The 19,969-nt window shown below is 42.1% G+C and overlaps 1 protein-coding gene across 3 annotated transcripts in view; it reads left to right on the top strand.

Moving 5' to 3' along the window:
- Nucleotides 1-16,347, top strand: part of LOC147622637 (uncharacterized) — a 50,463-nt gene extending 34,116 nt beyond the window's left edge. The window contains exons 2-11 of one of the 3 annotated variants that reach the window (XM_086822181.1): nucleotides 6,036-6,258; nucleotides 6,458-6,689; nucleotides 6,812-6,892; nucleotides 7,019-7,188; nucleotides 13,990-14,126; nucleotides 14,255-14,432; nucleotides 14,518-15,112; nucleotides 15,267-15,379; nucleotides 15,475-15,718; nucleotides 15,896-16,347. In XM_086822181.1, coding sequence (XP_086678307.1) covers nucleotides 6,036-6,258; nucleotides 6,458-6,689; nucleotides 6,812-6,892; nucleotides 7,019-7,188; nucleotides 13,990-14,126; nucleotides 14,255-14,432; nucleotides 14,518-15,112; nucleotides 15,267-15,379; nucleotides 15,475-15,718; nucleotides 15,896-16,135 — 2,213 coding nt within the window. In that variant the 3' untranslated portion in view covers nucleotides 16,136-16,347. Of the gene's footprint in view, nucleotides 1-6,035; nucleotides 6,259-6,457; nucleotides 6,690-6,811; nucleotides 6,893-7,018; nucleotides 7,189-13,989; nucleotides 14,127-14,254; nucleotides 14,433-14,517; nucleotides 15,113-15,194; nucleotides 15,380-15,474; nucleotides 15,719-15,895 lie in introns of those variants that run through there. The other 2 variants (XM_086822182.1, XM_086822183.1) reach the window with 2 other exon arrangements.
- The last annotated feature ends 3,622 nt before the right edge of the window (nucleotides 16,348-19,969 follow it).

Raw genomic sequence — 19,969 nt, 5'->3', positions numbered from 1 at the left:
GAAATAAAGCAGCCCCGATAGCATAGTCACTGGCATCAGTTTCAAGAACATAAGGCCGACTAGGATCAGGCAATGCTAAGATAGGTGCTTCCTTGACTCTATCTTTCAAAAGTCTGAAGGCCATATCCAAATCGTTATTCCAAGTGATAGACTGATTTGACTTACGTCCACGACCTTTCAATAAGTCGGTCATCGGTAGTGTGAGCTGAGAGTACTTTCGTACAGATTTCCGAAGAAAAACAACAAAACCGAGAAAAGAATGAAGTTGTTTCACTGTTCGTGGTATAGGCCAGTCCAAAACCTTCTGAACTCGGTCATAGTCAATGCTCAATCCATCTCTAGTGATCTTGTGTCCCAAGTAAATGATGTCAGTCATAAAGAACTCACATTTACTCAACTTAGCATGTAGTCGATTCTGTCTTAAAATAGCTAAGACAATCGTGAGGTGTCTGACATGATCCTCAAGAGTACGACTATAAATCAAACCACAAATTTTTCCCAAATGTTCACGAAAAAGATCGTTCATCATTTGCTGGAAAGTGGCTGGAGCATTGGTTAACCCAAAAGGTAATACGAGAAACTCGTAATGGCCATACCTAGTCCGAAAGGCGGTTCTTTCGACATGCCTTTCATGAATACGTATCTGGTGATAGCCAGTACGTAAATCTATCTTCGTGAAATATTTCGCTCCTGCTAACCGGTCAATCAGGTCATCTGATCTAGGGAGAGGATAACGGTTCTTAGTGGTCAGCTTGTTCAATCTCTTGTAATCTATACACATTCTCCAGGTATTGTCCTTCTTTCTTCTAAGCAACACAGGTGCACCCCAAGGTGATTTACTTGGACGGATCTGGTCCATCCTCAAATAATCTTGGAGTTGTTTAGCCAACTCATCTTCCTCAGCTTGGCTCATCCTATAAGGTGGAATACTGACAGGATGAGCACCAGGGATCAAGTCAATACGATGATCTACTGCCCGTTCAGGTGGTAAACCCGATGGCAGTTCCTTAGAAAATACATCTTGAAATGAATCAAGTATCTTCTGTAATTCTTTGCTTTCAAACACACTTAATTCATTCACATCCAACGAAGGGATGAGAAAAGAAGAAAGTGGAATCAATACACAATGGAAAGCGGTATACAAAGAAGAATCCATTATATTTCCAAAATCAATTGTATTTACAAGAGGTCCCTGAGAGGGATGGATACAATCACCTAAAATACTATACTTGGTGTCCCTATGCTGAAAAGAAAAAATATGACTAGACCAATCTATCTGGACGTCAAGAGTCTTAAACCACTCAATCCCTAATAACAAGTCTACATTTTCCAGATGCATAACATAGCATTCCAGAGTGTCTTTGTAGTCCTGAATCTGGATTGGAAGCATCTCCACCTTGCGATCCCAAACTTGCCTTCCCGCAGGTAGGCGTACCTCATAGGTATGGTCGCTGAGTGTCGTATCAAGACTCAATTTCTGCACAAGTTTGTAGTTAACAAAGTTATGCGAACTGCCAGGGTCTAAAAGAATGTGAACCTTATGGCCACTCACCTCTCCATAAACTTGGAGAAGATCATGCAAGCCAAATACCTTAGAATTGAACAAACAATCAGAACAAGTACTAGGGCGAGAAAGTACAGTAATTGACTTACCTGTCAAAGATAACTGGTTAGCTGCCTTTGGCTTGGGTCCTGCGTTTGACTTGGTACCCTTTTGCTTCGGGCACTCGTTACGCGTGTGTCCTTTTTCTTCGCAGATAAAAAAACGTCCTTCCTTCTTGAGCTTTAAGGTCCTAAGGAGTCGTTTCTTCTTCGCTGGTGTCGAACTTGAATTCTTCGAAGGTTGGTCCGAAGACTTGCCTTCAGTCGTATTAGCCATAGGTGTGGAGAACTTTCTTTTATGCTTGTTCCCCTGCTCGGTAACGGGTTTCGACTTGGAAGAGACCATCGTATCATCATAGATACGAGCTGAATGAATGGCCTCGTCCAATGTTTTACATTTGTTATTTTTAACGCGTAATCGGTACGAGTCTGGTTGACCAGCTACGAAAAACCCCAAAAGAGTAGTGGGATCTATCTTTGTAGCTTTCATCTCCAAGTCACGAAACTTCTGGAGGTAGACCTCATAAGTGAGGTGCTGCGAGGTCATGGTCAAAGCTGAAAACCGGGCAACAACATCGTAATCATCCTCTTTCTTGAGGAATTCTTTCTTGAAAACGTCCTCAAATTGTGCCCAAGTCGTTAGCTTAGGGTTGAGTTCCTTCCACCAAAGCAAAGCTTTGCCGGACAGGAAACCTGCTGCTAATTGGATCTTCTTTCCATCATCATATGGATGAAACTGAAAGTGAACTTGCCACTTATGTAGCCACGTGTCCACGATCTCCTCGGTGCGCTGCTTTTGCTCGCCCCCGAACGGTTCCGGAGTAATGTTGGGGCCTAAAGCTGAAGCCAAGGTATCCATACCCGAGAAAGTAGAGAGGGTAGTGGTCAAGAGAGCGATGGAGTTCTACAAAGCTTGCATCTGGGCTGCGATTTGTGCCTGACGTTCCGTCGAAGAAGCTTCGAGAGCTACTACTTGGAACTCTTGGAAATCTGATTTTGACACAAAATCGTCAAAAAGATCGGCATCGGTACCTTCCGTAGCTGGCAAGCCTTCGCGTTCCACAAGGGGCTCCAACTCTGATTCTTGGGTCGACATCGTGAAGAGGGTACGTGGAGAGAAAATTCGATCTTTGCACAATGAAAGTGCGAGTGAACTTGAGAGCTTGAGAGCTTGAAAACTTGAGAACTTGAGAGATGTGTGGCAAGAAGCCCACTTGAGGGGGTTTATAAAGGTTTCCCATAAGGCAAAAATCTCCAAAAGCTAGACTTAGCTTTTGCTTTGCTTTTGTGTGTTTTTTCTTTCTTGAATATATATATATATATATATATATATATATATATATATATATATATGGATATATATATTCTTTTTTCTTAAAAAAAAATAAACACTTGGAAAACCTTGGAGGAGGGGTCTTTTAAAACTTTTTAAAAAAAATTTAACTAAAAAAAAAACGAAAGCTTTTTTTTAAAAAAACGTAAGCTTTACTTGTTTTTTTTTTTCTTCCTTCTGGATTAGCTCGTCGGTAGCTGCTGACGTCAACCACTGCCGGCTGCTTTCTTGCCGTCGCCTGCACGCGTGCCGTCGTATGCTGAAAACCGGCGCCTTCTCGCCAGCCTGCGCCTGCGGCAACAGCCCATGTAAGCATGGCGTGGACGCCTGCTGTGCGTGGCGTGGACACCTGCTGCTGTGCGTGGCCTGGGCGCCTGTTGCTGTGCGTGGCCTGGCCTGGCCGGTGCGCTAGGCTGCGTAGGCGTGGTTGCCTGGCTACGCAGGCCTGGCCGCCTGGCCATACAAGCCTTAGGCGCCTGCCTGACTATAGCTGCCGGAAGCCCAACTCCAACACACCTGCCAGCGTGCAAACCCGCCAGCATGCCACCTTCTTACAAACGCAAGCGCGCTCTCTCTTGCGCCAAAAAGCAACGTGCTTTTTCTGTTTCTCTCCCGGCAGTTCATGCGTCTACACAAACAAACTCTTCTCTTCTTTGCCAAGCAAAAAGACCCTTCTAAGACTACCATCTCCTATCAACATGGGTTTCTTTGATGAAGGAAAACACATACTATTTCTGAAAACTGCAGTATGCACAGAAAAAACAGCAAGTTTTTTAACACATACCGTTCTTCGACCTCTTCTTCTCTACCTACGGACTTGCTCGTTCACGAGGTGTGCTCTGATACCACTGTCAAATCCCCACGGATCTCCCCTCGTGAATCAATCTTGGTTCGAAACTCGAATCCTGCAAACAAACGAACAAACAAACAAGCAAGGGGGTGCAGGCCTGACTCACCTCCCAACCATGATAGCCGTGGGCGAGCCCACAGTCTTGGCTGTCCCCACCGAGCCACGAGCTGAGCTAACTAGGTTGACGTACCGACCAATCTCCTCCTCGCGACGTCCCATACCGCCACGAAGCTGCCCTCGCGGGCCTCGAGATTGCTGCCGGCCTCAGCTACACAAAGCAGGTGCACGTCTGCACTAGATCCAGGCTCCAAGACCATAGAGCTCTCACAAACTCGCGAGACTCTCTATAATCAATAACTAACCTTGGCCACCCTTTTATAGGCTCTTGGCCGGTCATCGGGCGTCCACACTTGGCCGCCCGCCCGTCCATACTTGGGTGCCTGCCCGTTAGTATTTCCCTAACTCAGCTCGTCAATCAGCCTGCCTAGTTCCAAGCTTCCCCAAGCCTCGAAACTGGTCTTGCATGTGCATAGCACACGGTAGATACCCACTGTGCACATGACACCATCTCCATGATAGTCCGATGCTTCCTCTCTGCAACTCCATTGTTTGATGGAGTATATGCTGTCTCCGAATGCCTTGATCCTTGGAATATTGCTGAAAGGCCTAGGATGTAAACTCACCCCCTCTGTCATTCTTGATGACCTTGATCGAAGAACTGGCCTAGAGAAAAGGTGCTCAAGGAAAGCCATCAATTTTCACCTCATTGGAAAATACATAATATGGCCACTCTAAGAAGCCCAACTTATGTGCAATAATGATCATATAGAAAGTAACAATTCTATAGTTATGATAGCCTCCAAGTTTTTATACAACTACCCTCAATTTGACGTGCTTCCTTGTATGCTTTGAGGACTATGGGATGACTTGCCAAAAATCTTAAATCTGCCCACGTTGCATGATCAATAAGTTTATTTTTTATTTTCAGCAAATACTTGACAATCACAAGACCACCTCTAGCGGTCCTGCCTTTTTTTTTTATAAGAATTTATTCTCGTTTCAGCACTTGTTCGCTTTCTTCCACAAATGATGGATATTTATCGATGGATCCTTCTGGTTCTAATTTCATATAAGGCTTCAATAGACTTTAATGAAATACAAGTCATGGTGGACTCACGTGGTGGGCTAGAACATAAATAGTGCATGTCACTCTAAAATAGATCATGAATTCTTTGGCTTTTTGCTTGATGATGCATGGGATTTTGTTGGAAAAGCCTTTTTTAAATATAGAACTGTTTTGGCAATGTGCTTGTTGGAAAGAGCTTTCATTTGACTACCAAGAAAGGGTCCCCAAATTTTAGGAGCCTCAGATGCTCAAATAGGCTTAAAAATACAGATTTAGGAGTTTGTTACCAAACTTAGATGTCTTGATAGTGCTTTCTAAATTGGGGGGGTGTGTTATTTCTAGTTTATAATCCAAGATGGAAAGCCCTAGGATGGTGGGAGACGTGTCCATCTGCACGTGTTCTTGTAGTTGTCTTCTCTCTCCACACTTGTCATTTTCAGTTCCCACTTTCTTTTTTGAGTCTTTGGGAGCTCTCTCTCTATAACTACACCTTTTTCTCTTCATTCTACACAACTTTTTATTACCCCTCTCCAATATTGTTTTGGCAATCAAATCAAGTCTGATTTTTTCTCAAAGGCCAAGGTTGCATTCAAGGGTGATATTGACATGCATTTTTTTTGAAATGAATGTTGTAAAGATTGCGTGAATGTTCTTTATTCTTTACTTGGAGCCCCAACTCTCAGAGCTTTGTTTTAAAGGATTTGGATTGAGCAGAAATATATGGGGGGGAGTTGCCCATCTTCAAGCCTCAATGTGCCTTTCTTATCCTAAGTTTTATCCCCCTCTCTGCCAATTTCTTCAAGTATATGTGTAAATTTAAATTTGAGTTTCCATGTGTGTTTGTTTCCATTGTTATGTGCATGACCTCGAATTGCGTATTTAATCTTATAAATTCAAGTAAAGTATGAGCATATCACGTTATATGGGGCACTTACAGCTTCTTATCCCTAAGCTTGAAAGAGATGAGAAAAAGACAAATGGGAAACATGTGGTGCTTTTAGGATATTTATCATTTATTATGTTCTAGAACAATTATTAACTTGTGCTTATTTAACCTCTGCTGTAAAGCGTTCTGCTTACAATTTATGAGGACAATTACCATTATGTGCTTATTACCTGTGCAGGTGTCTCTTCAAAGCTCACTGATCTTTTCTTCAAATCCTTCTCACAACATGGATCCACGAAGAAAGACAAGAGAGAGAGAGAAGAGGGAAAGGCCGAGTATTGTCGTCCAGGTGTTCTTGAAGATGAGAAAGGAGAGAGGCTTGAGTACTCTCCTAGAGTAAGGGAAAGGAGAATAAAACAATTATCCTCATTAGCAAATGCAGTGGTTGCTTATTCTGCCAAGTAAGTACTGCTCTTAATCAAGCTCACCTTTATGTTTTGCTGTCTGCATACTCCATACATACTTGGTGAGTAGTAGTAAATAAATTATCTGTAATTAAATTTTGAAAAATTTCACTGCCAATGGTTTGAGCGCGCACACGCACCAACCATATATACATATATATGTTACACGGGTGTAAAATCTGGCTGTATTTTTCAGGGTCCTTTCCACCACCGTAGAAAACCTTCAACTTGAATTTGATGAGATACCATCACTTTCTGGAAAGCAGCATCTGGAATATGCTCGCAGCTTTCTAGAATATTGTTGCTTTAAAGCTTTCTCGATCCTGACACAATACACAGACCAGTTACATGACAATGATTTCCGTCGCTACACCTTTGATTGTATGGTTGCATGGGAAGCACCGAGTGCAAATCAGCCAGATGCTCAGGTCCTTTCTTTTCTCATTTGATGTGTATCTATAATTTTTTCTAATGTGTTTATTAAGTATCTTTGCAAATTGTGATAAAAAATTGTCTCCTAAATAATTTTGATCTCTTCTATTTCATGTAGGATGAAAACTATGAGCCTCATGCCAAAAATGAGGAGGATGAAGATGCATCACTATTCTACACAGACTTGATGCCTATGCTGGTAATCTTGAAGAGTCTTAACCTAAACACTGATGATGTGTTAATTTTTTCGTTACGCTAATCGAGGTTTTTTAAGAGTTTAAAGGTATTCGTTTCTGATTCCTGTGTGTTCTTGATTGATGTGTAGGTTGATGTTCAGAATACAATTGGCATCGATGCATTTGTGCGGATCACTCCATGTATTTCAATTGTCGCAGACACAGTTAGTGTTTATCCCCAATTTGAGACACTTACTGCATCAACATCTGGACGCATGCCTTTTCCAGTCTATGACAAGTACCTTGGAGCACTAGAAAAGTAAGGCTTCTAAGTTCCATGAATTTTTTATGGATGTATTTTGGACTTAAGACATTGGGTTAGATGCAATGAGATTGACCAAACAAGAGCAGATTAGAGTTGAGACGACCCTTGGAAGTGCTACATCTAAAGGACATGAACCCATCTTTAACACACTTATCTAGAATGAGTTTATTTAGAGACCATTTCTTCATGATGATGATTGAGGGTTGCAGGATACTTGAGTGCTCACTTTCACATGCTTTCATGTTATCTATGGTGTGTTGCCTTTTCCAGTCTATGACGAGTACCTTGGAGCACTAGAAAATTAAGGGTTCTAAGTTCCATGGAACTTTTATGGATGTATTATGGCCTGACCATTGACTGGAGTGTTGATGGCCCATTTTCCGCAGTAAGTGGCAAAGCTTTTTGTTGGTGCTTTCAGCCTGTCCATTGCCCTTGGGTAATAGGCATAGGATTTCCTATGGAAGATCTTGTGTTTGTTGAGTAAGGTGGTGATGATTTCATTGAGGAAGTGGGAGCTCCTGTCACTGGTGATTTCCAAGGGGGGCAGCCAAAGTAGACGAAGATGTGCTTGTATAAATTGGGCCACGGTATTAGCCATGCAATCCTTGGTGGCTTGGGCTTCAGCCCGCTTGGTGGCGTAATCGTGGGATGAGAATGGGTGCTTCGGTGAGGTGCTTTTTAAGGTAGAAGGCATTGGACACCGGTTTGGACCATAGGAGGATGGTGGAAGGTTTGGGCGGGTCAAGGGAAGAGCGACATCATCAGCATACATATCTATGAACGTGGCAATGATAGCTGGTATGTCTGCTGACAAAGACTTGGGATTCTTTTGGGGCTGATGGGGGTGGTAGGTGAAGGATGGCGACGATCTTATCAAGGTCGGGTGCCAAGCCTTCGGAAGAGATGATGTGACCTAGGAGTGTGCCTTGGACCACCAAGAAGTTGCCTTCATGCCCTATCCTTGAACACTACAATGGTCTCCTTCCTGAGGTTGATCATGGCATCCTTGCTCCACCCCTTTGGAACCGTTTCTTCCTTTGATATGCCCCAAATAGCATCTGCCTTGATATGCCCCAAATAACATCGGACCCTCAGGGCTGCCATTCCCTCGGGTTTTGCTGACACTGACCAGCCCTATGGGATTTCTACCTTGGCTGTGTTACTCTCCTTGGACGTGTGCACCTTCTTGGGACACTTTCAGCACTTAGCCTTGCTGAGCTTGTTGCTCTGATGCCAATATCACATGCGTGGAAGCTTTGTGTGTCTTCTTTCAGCCCTAAGCAACTGAATAGGAACCTTGGTGCAAATGAGAGAGAGAAATGAAATGAAATGAAATGTTATATTAACGTCTTCAAAAGGCCATAATGACCTATGAGACCAAAAAGTTACATCATGGTGGATCTGATACAATGTCTGGATAAAAAACCAGAAAATGAAAAAAATAAAAATAAAGATGATACTACTGGCACCTAGAAAATGAGAGAGAGAGAGAGCTGTATTTTCAGTACATTTTATAATACATAAAGCTTTCCACAAAACTGTGGTCTTTGGCCTTCGAAAAGACCCTAAGGAATGACTCTTGACTAGCCCTCAAATGAGAGAGAGAGCTGTATTTTCAGTATATTTTATAATACATAAAGCTGTCCACAAAACTGTGGTCTTTGGCCTTCGAAAAGACCCTAAGGAATGACTCTTGACTAGCCCTCAACTAAGGATCAGATGCTTAGACTTAGTAGCTTTAAATAGACTCTTCACATGCCCATCAACTAGCCAATGTCGGCCAGCAGCAAGGACAAAAACACACACAAAATACAAGATAAATCCCGACTTCATCTGCATGCTCCTGTCCACCCTGCCAACTGCTGTCTTGACCTCATAAACCTACTGTTAATCTGCTGCCTAATCAGGAATTAGCCTGAAAAACAGCCATGTCCATATGTGCACATGATAGGAATACACATGCTTAAGAGTTATGGGCTGTTGAAATTGGGCTGCAGGGGGTGAGAACGGGATGTTGTGCACATGTGATGGGTTTGACGAGACAAGGACAGGATTTGGTTTATAGGTTGCCGATTATGGTTATGAAAGGCTGCCCAGTTTTTTCAAAAGAAAAGACGACTCGGGAATCAGCACAAATAGTAGTATCTTCATAGGATAAGACTAGGCACAACTTACAAGTGAAAAATAGATGGAGAACAAAATTGAATTGTCACGTGCGGGGAAGCTCTGTGTTTGTACCTTTTTGTACACTGAATATAGCTATCTCGCTCTCCTCTCCATCTCTTTGCATCTATGTGTTCCTAGAAAGGTGTTTGGGGCTGAAAGAAGACTGAGAGCTTCCACACATGTGACATTGGTAGCAGAGCTTTAGGTTCAACAATGCTAAACATTGATGGTGTCCCAGATGAAGGTGCACAGTCCAAGGAGAGTTAACACAGCATGTGTCAAGAACCCCTGAAGCTGGTTGGTTTTAGGCAAACCCAACGGGAGCATTTCATGAGAGTCGGTAGCCAGGGGCTGCCCGAGAGGCTCTTATTCTAGCATGCGCTGAGCTAGGACCATGTGAAACAACTGGGCCTTTTCTTTAAACCCGAGTTTAGTGAGTTTAGCAATCCTTTAAAACAACATACATGAAAACTGAAAAATAGATGAAGTAGAGTCGACACTAGATGGGGTCCCGAATCACCCACTGAAGGCTCCCCCCTAACAAGCTGAACTGTGTCCACAAGACTGAGCGGACAAACTGACTGACCGACCGCCAAACGCAAGGACAAAGCAACCAAACGATGGGCAGAACTGTACATAAGCTTTAGGCGTATGTGAAGCTAGCTTCTTTGCCTTGGGTTGAGAGCACAAGTAGTCTGAAAGTAACAGGCACAAGCCTAAGCATACATGCTTGAGTGCTGATGTTGATCTCTGAATTTTTGAGTGAATATTTGGGATTGAATTTGCTGCCTTTTTATATGGCCTATGGGTGCTGGTCGGTTGCCTCTACACCCATAGGCCATATAAAAAGGCAAGAGCAAATTCAGTCCCAAATATTCACTTAGAAATTCAGAGATCAACATCAGCACTCAAGCATGTATGCTTAGGCCTGTGCCTATGCATACTTTCAGCCTACTTGTGCTCTCAGCTTAAGGCAAAGAAGCTCAGCCTCTTCAGGAGTTTCCAGCACACCTACCCTCAGTCTCGGGCCGGTGTATTACTCTCGAAGATAGCTTCACAGATGCCTAAAGCTTATGCACAGTTTTGCCCAGCGTTTGGTCACTTTGTCCTTGCGTTTGGCGGTCAGTCAGTCAGTTTGTCCGCTCAATCTTGTGGACACAGTTCAGCTTGTTTACAGTTAGAAGAAGAAATAAAGCAAGGCCTTCAGTGGGTAATTCGGGACCCCATCTCTACTTCATCTATTTTTCAGTTTTCATGCATGCCGTTTTAAAGGATTGCTAAACTCACTAAACTCAAGTTTAAAGAAAAGGCCTCGTTGTTTCACACGGTCCTAGCTCAGTGCATGCAACATTGGTATCAGAGCATTCAGGCTCAGCCCACTAAGCTATGTCCCAAGGAAGGTGCACAGTTCCAGCAGAAAGGATGTAGTAGGGTAGCAGATGGAGTGGTCTGCAACAGGCGAAGCTAGAGGATGCAGTCCCCGAGGGTAGATACGCAGACCTAGTTCCTCAGTAAGCTCTTAGATCAATTCCAAAGGCCTAGCAACAGGCATGATCGGTTCCGGCAGGTGACCTGACGCTGTGTCAAGGTTAAGAGAAAGCATGGGACAATAGTGAATAGATGCTCAGCTCTTCATCAAAGACTTACAAGTGAAGATCAAGAGGGAAGGCGTTCATAACAAAAATATCAGTTAATAGAAGTCAGTAAGCAGTAGAAATTAAAGTCAGAAAGCAATAGCAGTTCAGTAGAAGTCCAGGGAGGAAGGACGACAGGGTGTCCACCCCCTCATCAAGTTTAGCAGAAGGGAATGTCATGTGCACGCCCGTGCCATGGCTAATCCCTAGCATGAACATCAGTAATCCTTGACTAATCAGCAGTTTAGTCATCAGTCAGAAGCATCAGTAGCATCATCATCAGCATGGTCATCAACATGATCATCATCAGCATCATCATCATCATCTACATCAGCATCAGAACCATGCAGCAGCAGCAGTACTTCATAAGCCTTATCATGGGAGGTCACAAGGGGCTGTCGGCTGACAGCCAACAGCCTGCCAGTTGACAGCAGCCCTTGTGCAACAATCGGACAGGAGACTTCTTACAGGGCAGCAGGGGATGGGCGGCGCCTACAGTAGTTACGGTGATTATCCCAAGTTTTTGGCATTTATTTGTCCACATGAACAGGCCGACTCAGGGGCAGCTGGCTGACTGGGCTCCCAACCACATATATAAGCATGTAGACATTTTTAGCATAAAATCAAGTCATTAGTTCATTCATAAAGTCACATTCAGTAATAGAACCAGTAAGGTATCATGTAGAAAGGGGCAGGTCACCCCTATAGGGCTGACCTTAGCCCTACATCATGTACAAGCAGTAAGCAACGTTTTTGTACCATAGTAATACAAGAAAACCTGAACACTAATCTCTCTCTCCTTCTCTCTCCTCTCTATCTTAATGTCAAGTTAATTAGCATCAATGTTCTTAAGTATGCTTTGGGCTGTGGATTAGTACAGCAAGGCTTTCCGCGCACGCAACACTTATGGAGTACTCCAAGGGGTGGAGCCACGGATGCTCGGACCTGTCTTCAAGTAGAAGGATTCATGTTTGTGTTTAGAGATTGGGCAAGAAGGAAAGGGGACAAAGTGGAACAGATGCACAAATCTGCATCAGATTTGGAGTGGAGTCAGAGACCTAAGGCAAGGTGTTCAGTGAAAAGGTTGCCAAGAAGGGAAGGATGACTGTGTGGGAGACCATATGTGGGGACAGGGGATGATGACAGTCGTCCAGGGTTAGAAGTTGGAATCTTGTCATCAAGTTTAGTAGAAGGGGATGTCATGTGCATGCAAATCCCAGTGCTAATCCTTGAGAGGCAGCAGATAAAGACCATATTTGGAGCTTTAGCAACTGTAAAAGGCACGGAAGGCACTGGGATGGACCAGGGTCATGTCGGCCAGTAGATAGGAGATCTAGCAGATGGTGTCGGCTGCAAGAGATGATTTTATGTCCAAGTACTTGGCCGACAGCAGGTCGGCCAGTCCACATGCACTTCAAGGGCCTATTTAAGGTAGGCGCTTGGCTCACAGTTATTCATCCGACATCGCTTGGGTGTTAGGTCATAGAATAGAACTTAGACTAGGTATTGCTACCTTTTCATATGCAGCCTAGGGCTGCCAAAGACTCTACCTTTTTGTACATTATGAATATACTGAAAACACAGCTCTCTCTCTCTCTCTCTCTCTCTCTCTCCTCTCCATCTCTGTTTTGTGTTTTGCATCTACATGTTCCCATGGAAAGGTGTTTAGGGCTGAAAGAAGAACATAGCTTCCGTGCATGTGACATGAATTAATGTTGCAAACCAATGGTTACAATTCTTGTGTGTCAGTACAAATAGTAGTATCTTCACACAAGACAAGACTAGGCACAAGTTGCAAGTGTGAAAATAGATGGAGAATAAAACTGGATTAATGTTACAAACCAATTATTGCAATTGATGGCAATTGTTTCCCACCCTTGTGCTCCGATCAATGGGAGCTTCGATGGTAACCTGTCCACATATAGTACTTAAAGGTCATATGGTAAGTTGGCCTGTGTTGGCAGTCACCCTAGGCTGAGTCCAGTAGGATTCAACTGACTTTATCACCCGACTGGGTAAATATTACACTAATCATAGGATTGTATTCCTCGTCGTAGCTTTTAGGTCCATCCGAGATTGTTTGGACGCCTGATCGGACTTTGCAACCCAAGGACTGTGTCCCCTAGGAAGATCATCTTCTAGTGTGGTATGATATGGGAATATCATCCTGCACATGCATGGTACCCTATTTGGCTGCATCTCAATTTGGCCACACTTGGCCACCATCCAAGTATCTAAACCAGGATTCTGTGTCCGTGCTGCTCGCACAAAGTGGCTTCTCCTCATGAAGGGGGTACCCGTGCAATAACAATGCTAAGGATAGAGTGCATTGATTCCAACAGGAGCTTTTTCCTCATTTTAGGGATTCTCAACAACTTGTATATATCTAGTAATAAAATTATTGCAAGTTAGGCTACATAAGAGCTTTTTAAGTCCAATGGTTATGCAACTTTCCTCATTCCATTGATTTGGGTTATGGACTTTCAACCTCAAAACATGCCTCTGCACATCATGGTGACGGTAAACCCAATCTTGTAAGGCACATCTCACTCAACATATTGGCCATCTACATGCTTACATGTTCTATAAAACTCCCATTATCATTATCATGTTCTATAAAACTCCCATTATCGCCTGTATGCTGATAGAGTAGGGAAAGGCCATGGAGAGGCCTTTCTCCGGAGAAAGGGGGAGTGGTGGCAGCTATCTCTAAGGAAAGGCTGAAACCCCCGGCCCTTCCTCATGGTCACCAGGGAGTTGTTGATTCTGGACAAAGGTGGTCTCACAATGTGACACATCAGCACACAATTATTTCCACATTTTGCTGAGGTATCTCGATCTCATTACGCACTAGAAAGCTAGCTTATCTGGTGGTTGCAATTTTCCCTCGGATGATCTGCAATCATGGTGAAGATGGAGCATGATGCACCTAGTTCTAGAGGACATTTTTTCCGTTGCTCTCAAATTCTCAAAATTTGATGTGTGATTTGAACAGGTCTGTTAAAGACACAAAGGTGAAAAATGAGAATCTCTTTATTCAAGGCCTTCCTCTTTCCCCAGAAGAGCATGTAATAGAGGTAGATGGAATGTCACAAACAGTCATCCAGCATGTTGGTTCAAAGGCATTGTCTGGTACTTCTTTAACCGAATGTTTCTTCACACGTGTTGCATCTTCAATTATGATGTTTATGCTCTTGAGATATAGAGCTACATTTTTGGGTTCTTCTTCCATATTTCTGGTTTTTGAATGGCACTTTCAGGACGATTAACATTGACAGACCATGCCCTTTACTTCGAACAGTCTTCAATCATGTCTTACCGGGATGCTGTCAAGTTCAACCTTGCTGCTGACCTCAACCATCAAGTCTTTCCAGATCTTTCAGGACCATGGGGATCACGCATCTTTGACAAGGCCATCACTTATAAAACCAGTTCCCTGTAAGTACTATTGCACAGGAGCTGTTAGGTGAATGGTATTTCAAAATCATAGTGGTCTAATATTTCTTCTTTTTGTTGAAGGCAGTTCTGCGCCCATTGTGTTTGAATTCCCAGACTTGATTGGATCTAAACGTCGAGACTACTGGCTGGCATTGATTCAAGAAGTGATAGATTGCCATAAGTTCATAAGAAAGTATTATCTGGAAGAGTTATGCCAGGCAGAGGCCTTAGCAAGGGCAGTTCTTGGGATCATACGCTTGCAAGCTACAAGAGATTGTATTCAGCTATTACCTTCACAGCCAGGGGCTCTTCTCATTTTCAATTTGGCTGAAGGGTTCTTACCTTGGGGAGACCTCATCTTGGAAGCTTTAGCGGACACTCTGAGGAGCTCAACAGCAGATAACCTCAACGAGGAGGAAATAAAAGGTTCATTTGACAGAAGGGATGGAAGTATCGCGGTGCCAATTTCTGCTGTTAAAGTGTTACATTGCTCAAGTTTGTGGCCCTCTGAAATTTGCAAAGCTTCAGCAGTAGTCTATAGAGTTAAGCCTGGTGAGCTTACCCTTCTTGAGAAAGCCGTAAGTGAAGCAGGAGACAGATCAAAGCAGACCCAGAAGGCAAAAGCATTAGAAGAGGAAGTGAAGCTTGATGGCATTGCTACGAATGTTGCTGTCATGAATGTAATTACCTTCACTACCCTTTTCTTGTATGTAATTATTACTAGATTAAAGGCATTTTTGATGTATGTCTGTGTTTGTTTAGAAGCCTGGAGGAACATTCTGAAAGTGACATTGTTCTTTATGGGTAATTTGTCTTCCTGTTTTCACTCAAAAGGAGCTTTTGAGGCCTGTCATGGCGTGTTCTCTTTGGATTCGGGATTTGGTTTCATGGAATAGACCTCTTGAGACAATCCACTTCTTTATCATTCTCTCTTTTATCATATATAGGTGAGTTTTTTTTTTTCTGATCCATCTTTTGAAGGCTACGTATGGCCTGGCCCCTCTCGAGGGAATGCTGAATGGTCGGTGGATTTTTATTGCAGAGATTGGTCAGGTTACATACTGCCATTGTCACTTGCAGCAGCAGGTGTATTTATCATCTGGCTCAGGATTACAAACAAAGCTACCAAATATAGAGAAATTGTGGTTCAAACTCCATCAGGTGGAGTCAGTTTTGAACAGGTAGTGACCCTGCAAAGGGCAGTGTCACAAATCCAAGGCATTCTCCAAGCAGTGAATGTTGCCCTCTTAAAAATATGGGCCTTGGCACTCTCTGTTAAGCCAGAGGTAACTGCTAAAATAAGCTTTTGGTATTTTCAGCAAATTTGGATTATGTTAAGGGTTCAATTACTTTAGGGGCATTGTGATAAGGGTTTTAAGGGCATTCTCAGTATATATATATTTCTGTTTGCTCACCTTTAATCCCTGCCATCTAATTTCTGTGTTTTGGTGTCTTCTTCACAGGCAACAAATTTACTTCCTTTTGTTTTCTTCAGTGCGGCTTTAGTTTTGGCAGCGCTTCCTTTCAAAGCAGTGGCATTGGCCATCCATGCAGCTATCTTTACTTCAACTTTTAGAAACAAAACAGTAGAAAGCAAGTTCCAAAGACGATTAAGGGAGTTGTGGCATAGCATACCACCTCTCCCAGTCCGGATGGTGGAATCTGAGGAGGAGAAAAAGATGAGAGAAGCAGTCCAAAGTTGAGATTTAAGCAGGTAGTGTCTTAATGTAGCCTAATGCCTAATGTCCATATTTGGTACTTAACAAGAAGGACTTTGATTTTCGCAGCTGCGTTGCCATCCGCAGCATTGCTCCTTGTACATAGAACGAGTCAGCAGCATTGCTCCTTGTACATAGAACAAGTTTGTAGAAAGGTATCCAGAAGTGTTAAAAAGTTGAAGCATGGAACACTCAAAGCTTTGATTCTTTTGCAATCCGTCTTTACTCCCATGCCATTTTCGTAATTGGCTAATGCATTTGGAAGATGAGAGAAGTGCTTTAATGGCACATGACTTATGTTTTCCCCCCTCGTCTTGAGTTAGGACGAACCACGAGCAGTAAAGAAGGTAGCTTCTGTTGAACCTTGTAGAGTGTGGATAGGTAATTTCTTCCATTGCATCAAAATCATTTGCTTGATCTGGTTTCTGCTGTTGGTTTTTTCATGTAAACGCAGACAACACACCATAAAAACAAGGTACATGTTTTTTTAAAAGGTAAAGCATGAGATTATTTATTGTAGCCCCTAATAAAACATAGTCGATGAAGCTATATATAGTGTAACAAAAGCTAATAAAGACTTGGATCAATCCCAAAAATCTATTGAAGCGCTTGAGGTTCAAAATTATTTGTAACAAAACTATTATTTGTTGAGGGTTGAGTCACCACTACATACAAGAGGACACAAATGTAGTGTATGGTAGCAACACTCACATGAAGTATCTTCGATGGAAAGAGACTTAACTCAAATCGGATAATAGCATAGATGGTGGAGAACGATACAACAACTTGGATTCCCAATGCAAGTGATGAAGGAGCTTTGATGTGATTATTATGGAGGGGATACAATAATTGGGATTCCCAATGCAAGTGATGAAAGGAGCTTTGATGTGGTGATTTGGAACTGTCGATGAGGGAGGTTGTATGCAATAGAAGCTCCCTTGCAATAGACAGCAAAGCAAATAACTATAGACAACAAAGTAAACAATTGGTAGTTTTTGACTATGTAAATAGCCAATGTGAATCCCATCACACTGTCGTTACTCAAAATGGCGGATGTACATACATGAGGTAGCTAGTGCCAAAATGTTAGAAATAACAATCCCTCCTCAAATGTCCATCCAAAAATTTACTACTATGTCTCAAAATCAAAAGTCCATGACAATGCCTCTTTGCTAATAGCCTTCATGAATGTGTGTTCAAAATTTGCTATTGTTGAGAAATAGATCATTTGAACCTCTTTGAACACGAATAATCTCATGCACAAAGTCAATAGTGATTCTAGATGAAGCACAATGGTCATGCACGGTTCAATTGTCACTTTACACGATTTTGGCGCTTTTGCACCATATCCTATAGAATTCTCCTTGATGCAAAGCAAACAACTTTGTACTCATCCTTTGTTTACAACTAGGGGGTGGGCTTGGAAGTTCATGGCATTGAAAATGTCTCGAGGCTCAAGTGACTTACCGAAGCGTAATAGCTCAATGGTCTAGCTTCATGGCACTCAAAATGTCTCAAGGCTCAAGTGACTCACCGAAGCAACGAGACCTTGAAAAAAGCTTTTTCAAGTGTCAGTAGTAGCAGAACGTTTTGTCAATCGAGGAAGGTTGTTGGTGGCAACACCCAGAGGTACCAGAAGTGTGAATGTTGACATGAGTAACGAGAAATCATGTGAAAAACATGATCGCCTGCCAGTTCCAGGGTTTTTACTCATCCATTGTCGATGAAGGTTTAACTTTGGGTTGCTTCTTGCCAATTTAAGAAATGCATTGCAAACCAAGAGAAAAATAATATCTTGTTGTTTAGGGCTTGTGTCAAAACACATGCCCAATCTAAGTCATTAAAGCCACTAAGGGTCTTTCTTGCAATATTATAGGAAATGTAGTCTTGAGTACCTTGGATGCATCTCAACACCTGCATGCTTGTTTTTGAATGGTACTCGAGACTGATTAAGAGACTGATTAAGAGAATCTTCTCAAAACATCACCAACAAAAGTGATGTCTCGCTTGCCATCTCATAAAAACATTACTGCCAACCAAATTTCTATTTAAGGTTTTGTCCACAAGGTCTCAAGTGCCTTCAATGGATAACTTCAAGTCAACCTCCCTTGGTGTAACAAGTACCTTTCTTTCCTCCATGCCAAAGGCCAATGGATAACTTCAAGTCAACCTCCCTTGGTGTAGCGACTACCGTGCTTTCATCCATGCCAAAGGCCTTAAGTATCTCCCTTGCATACATCTAATGAGAGAGAAAATTACCAAAGGACTTAAGTCTCCTTTGCATACTTGATTATCTCCCATGTGCATACTTCTAATGAGAGAAAAAAATTACCTAGCTTTTGCCATACCTCAATCCCTAAATAGTAATGCATAAGCACAAGATCCAAAATATATTAAACATGTATTTATGTTGGTATTACATTCGTGGGGCCTATTTTAATCCTTCCATAATTTGTAGATATTACTTTTGAAACTGAGAACCACAAACCAAGGTGGATGCTCCACATATGCCTCCTTAAGGTTCTTATTGATTAAATGAGATTCTAGTAGACATGCTATCCCCTCTCTATGTTGCCAAATCTAGGGTAGTGTGGTGGATTGTGATCGTTTGGTGGCTATGTGAGTAAAGTTGAATCCTTTGATGTGCAAAACCTTTATTGACTAGCCATGCATTTTATTTTCCAAATGTCCATCAAATTTGTATTTGTCTATGTAAATCACCTTAGTGCCGGATAACTTATAGTTTAGAAGAGAACCAACAAGATCTCTTAGTGTGATTTTTGATGATCGTGTCATATTGTGCCTGCATGGATAACATTCAATTTGGGTTTCCCTAGACTTCCACAGGGTTTGTGGACTTTTTAAGCTTGAGTATCTTCAAAGGAGCCAGTGTGTAAAAATCCATACTACAGGACACACATGTATGCATCTATTTAAAATACTCTTATTAAACATTTTCTCACACTCCTTTTGTAAATGTACATGTTTAGATTTTAAAGTAATTTCTTTATGTAAATTTAAATAAATTAATTATATCAGAAATAATTTATTCTCTGCATGTATGTAAGTCCCTCAATAAGAAAATTTCCCTTCATGTACAAATGTATTGTGTTCTACCAATTATAGCACCACCCCAAGCTTTGACATGAGAGCATAGTTCATAAGAAGTTTCTTGCAAGCCATTTGCTCATCTAACATATTGTCATCTTGAGGTGTATGCTTAATTAAAGGAGGTCATCCAAAAGCTGCTTATACCAACTTGGGAAATGTCTTTACCCTTTTGTGGCACAACACCCTCTAGTTCTTTGTCTTTAGAGTCCAATTTTAAAAAAAGTGGTACAGCTTTTCCTCCATGAGGATGTTATGAAGCCCATTCTTTAGGTGGCCACGTGAAATTGTGCTACTTTTGTGAATTTCTTGCTTCATGATGAGGGAAGGGAAGCTTCTCCTCCATTTGATGTGGTTGTTCTTGAAATACCACATCTCCATTTATTATGAGCTTATTTATGTAAGAGGGTTGTAGAGAATCTAAAGATATCTTACTGGAATAGGCATTTAATGGCGTCTTTTGGATAAATTTTGTTGTATTTAAATTAAGAATGCAAACAGTATTATTAATTCTCTCATCCCTAAAGGTTTTAAGAATAATTTTTGGCATTGATAATAGCACATTTCTTACACTTTATATCACCATTTTGTTGGAGAGTGTAAATGGTGGCAAGTTACAACTTGATGCATCTTTCTTTGAAGAAAGCCAACAATTCATTAGACATAAATTCTTCTCGTTGTTCTTTATTGAACTACTTTAACATGGTTCTT

The sequence above is a fragment of the Cibotium barometz genome, chromosome 28 (assembly GCF_041138505.1).
Source record: "Cibotium barometz isolate CiBa-2024 chromosome 28, ASM4113850v1, whole genome shotgun sequence".
Taxonomy (NCBI): Eukaryota; Viridiplantae; Streptophyta; class Polypodiopsida; order Cyatheales; family Cibotiaceae; genus Cibotium; species Cibotium barometz.
Note: the sequence above shows the minus strand (reverse complement) of the source record. Positions and strands in the feature narration are given on the sequence as shown.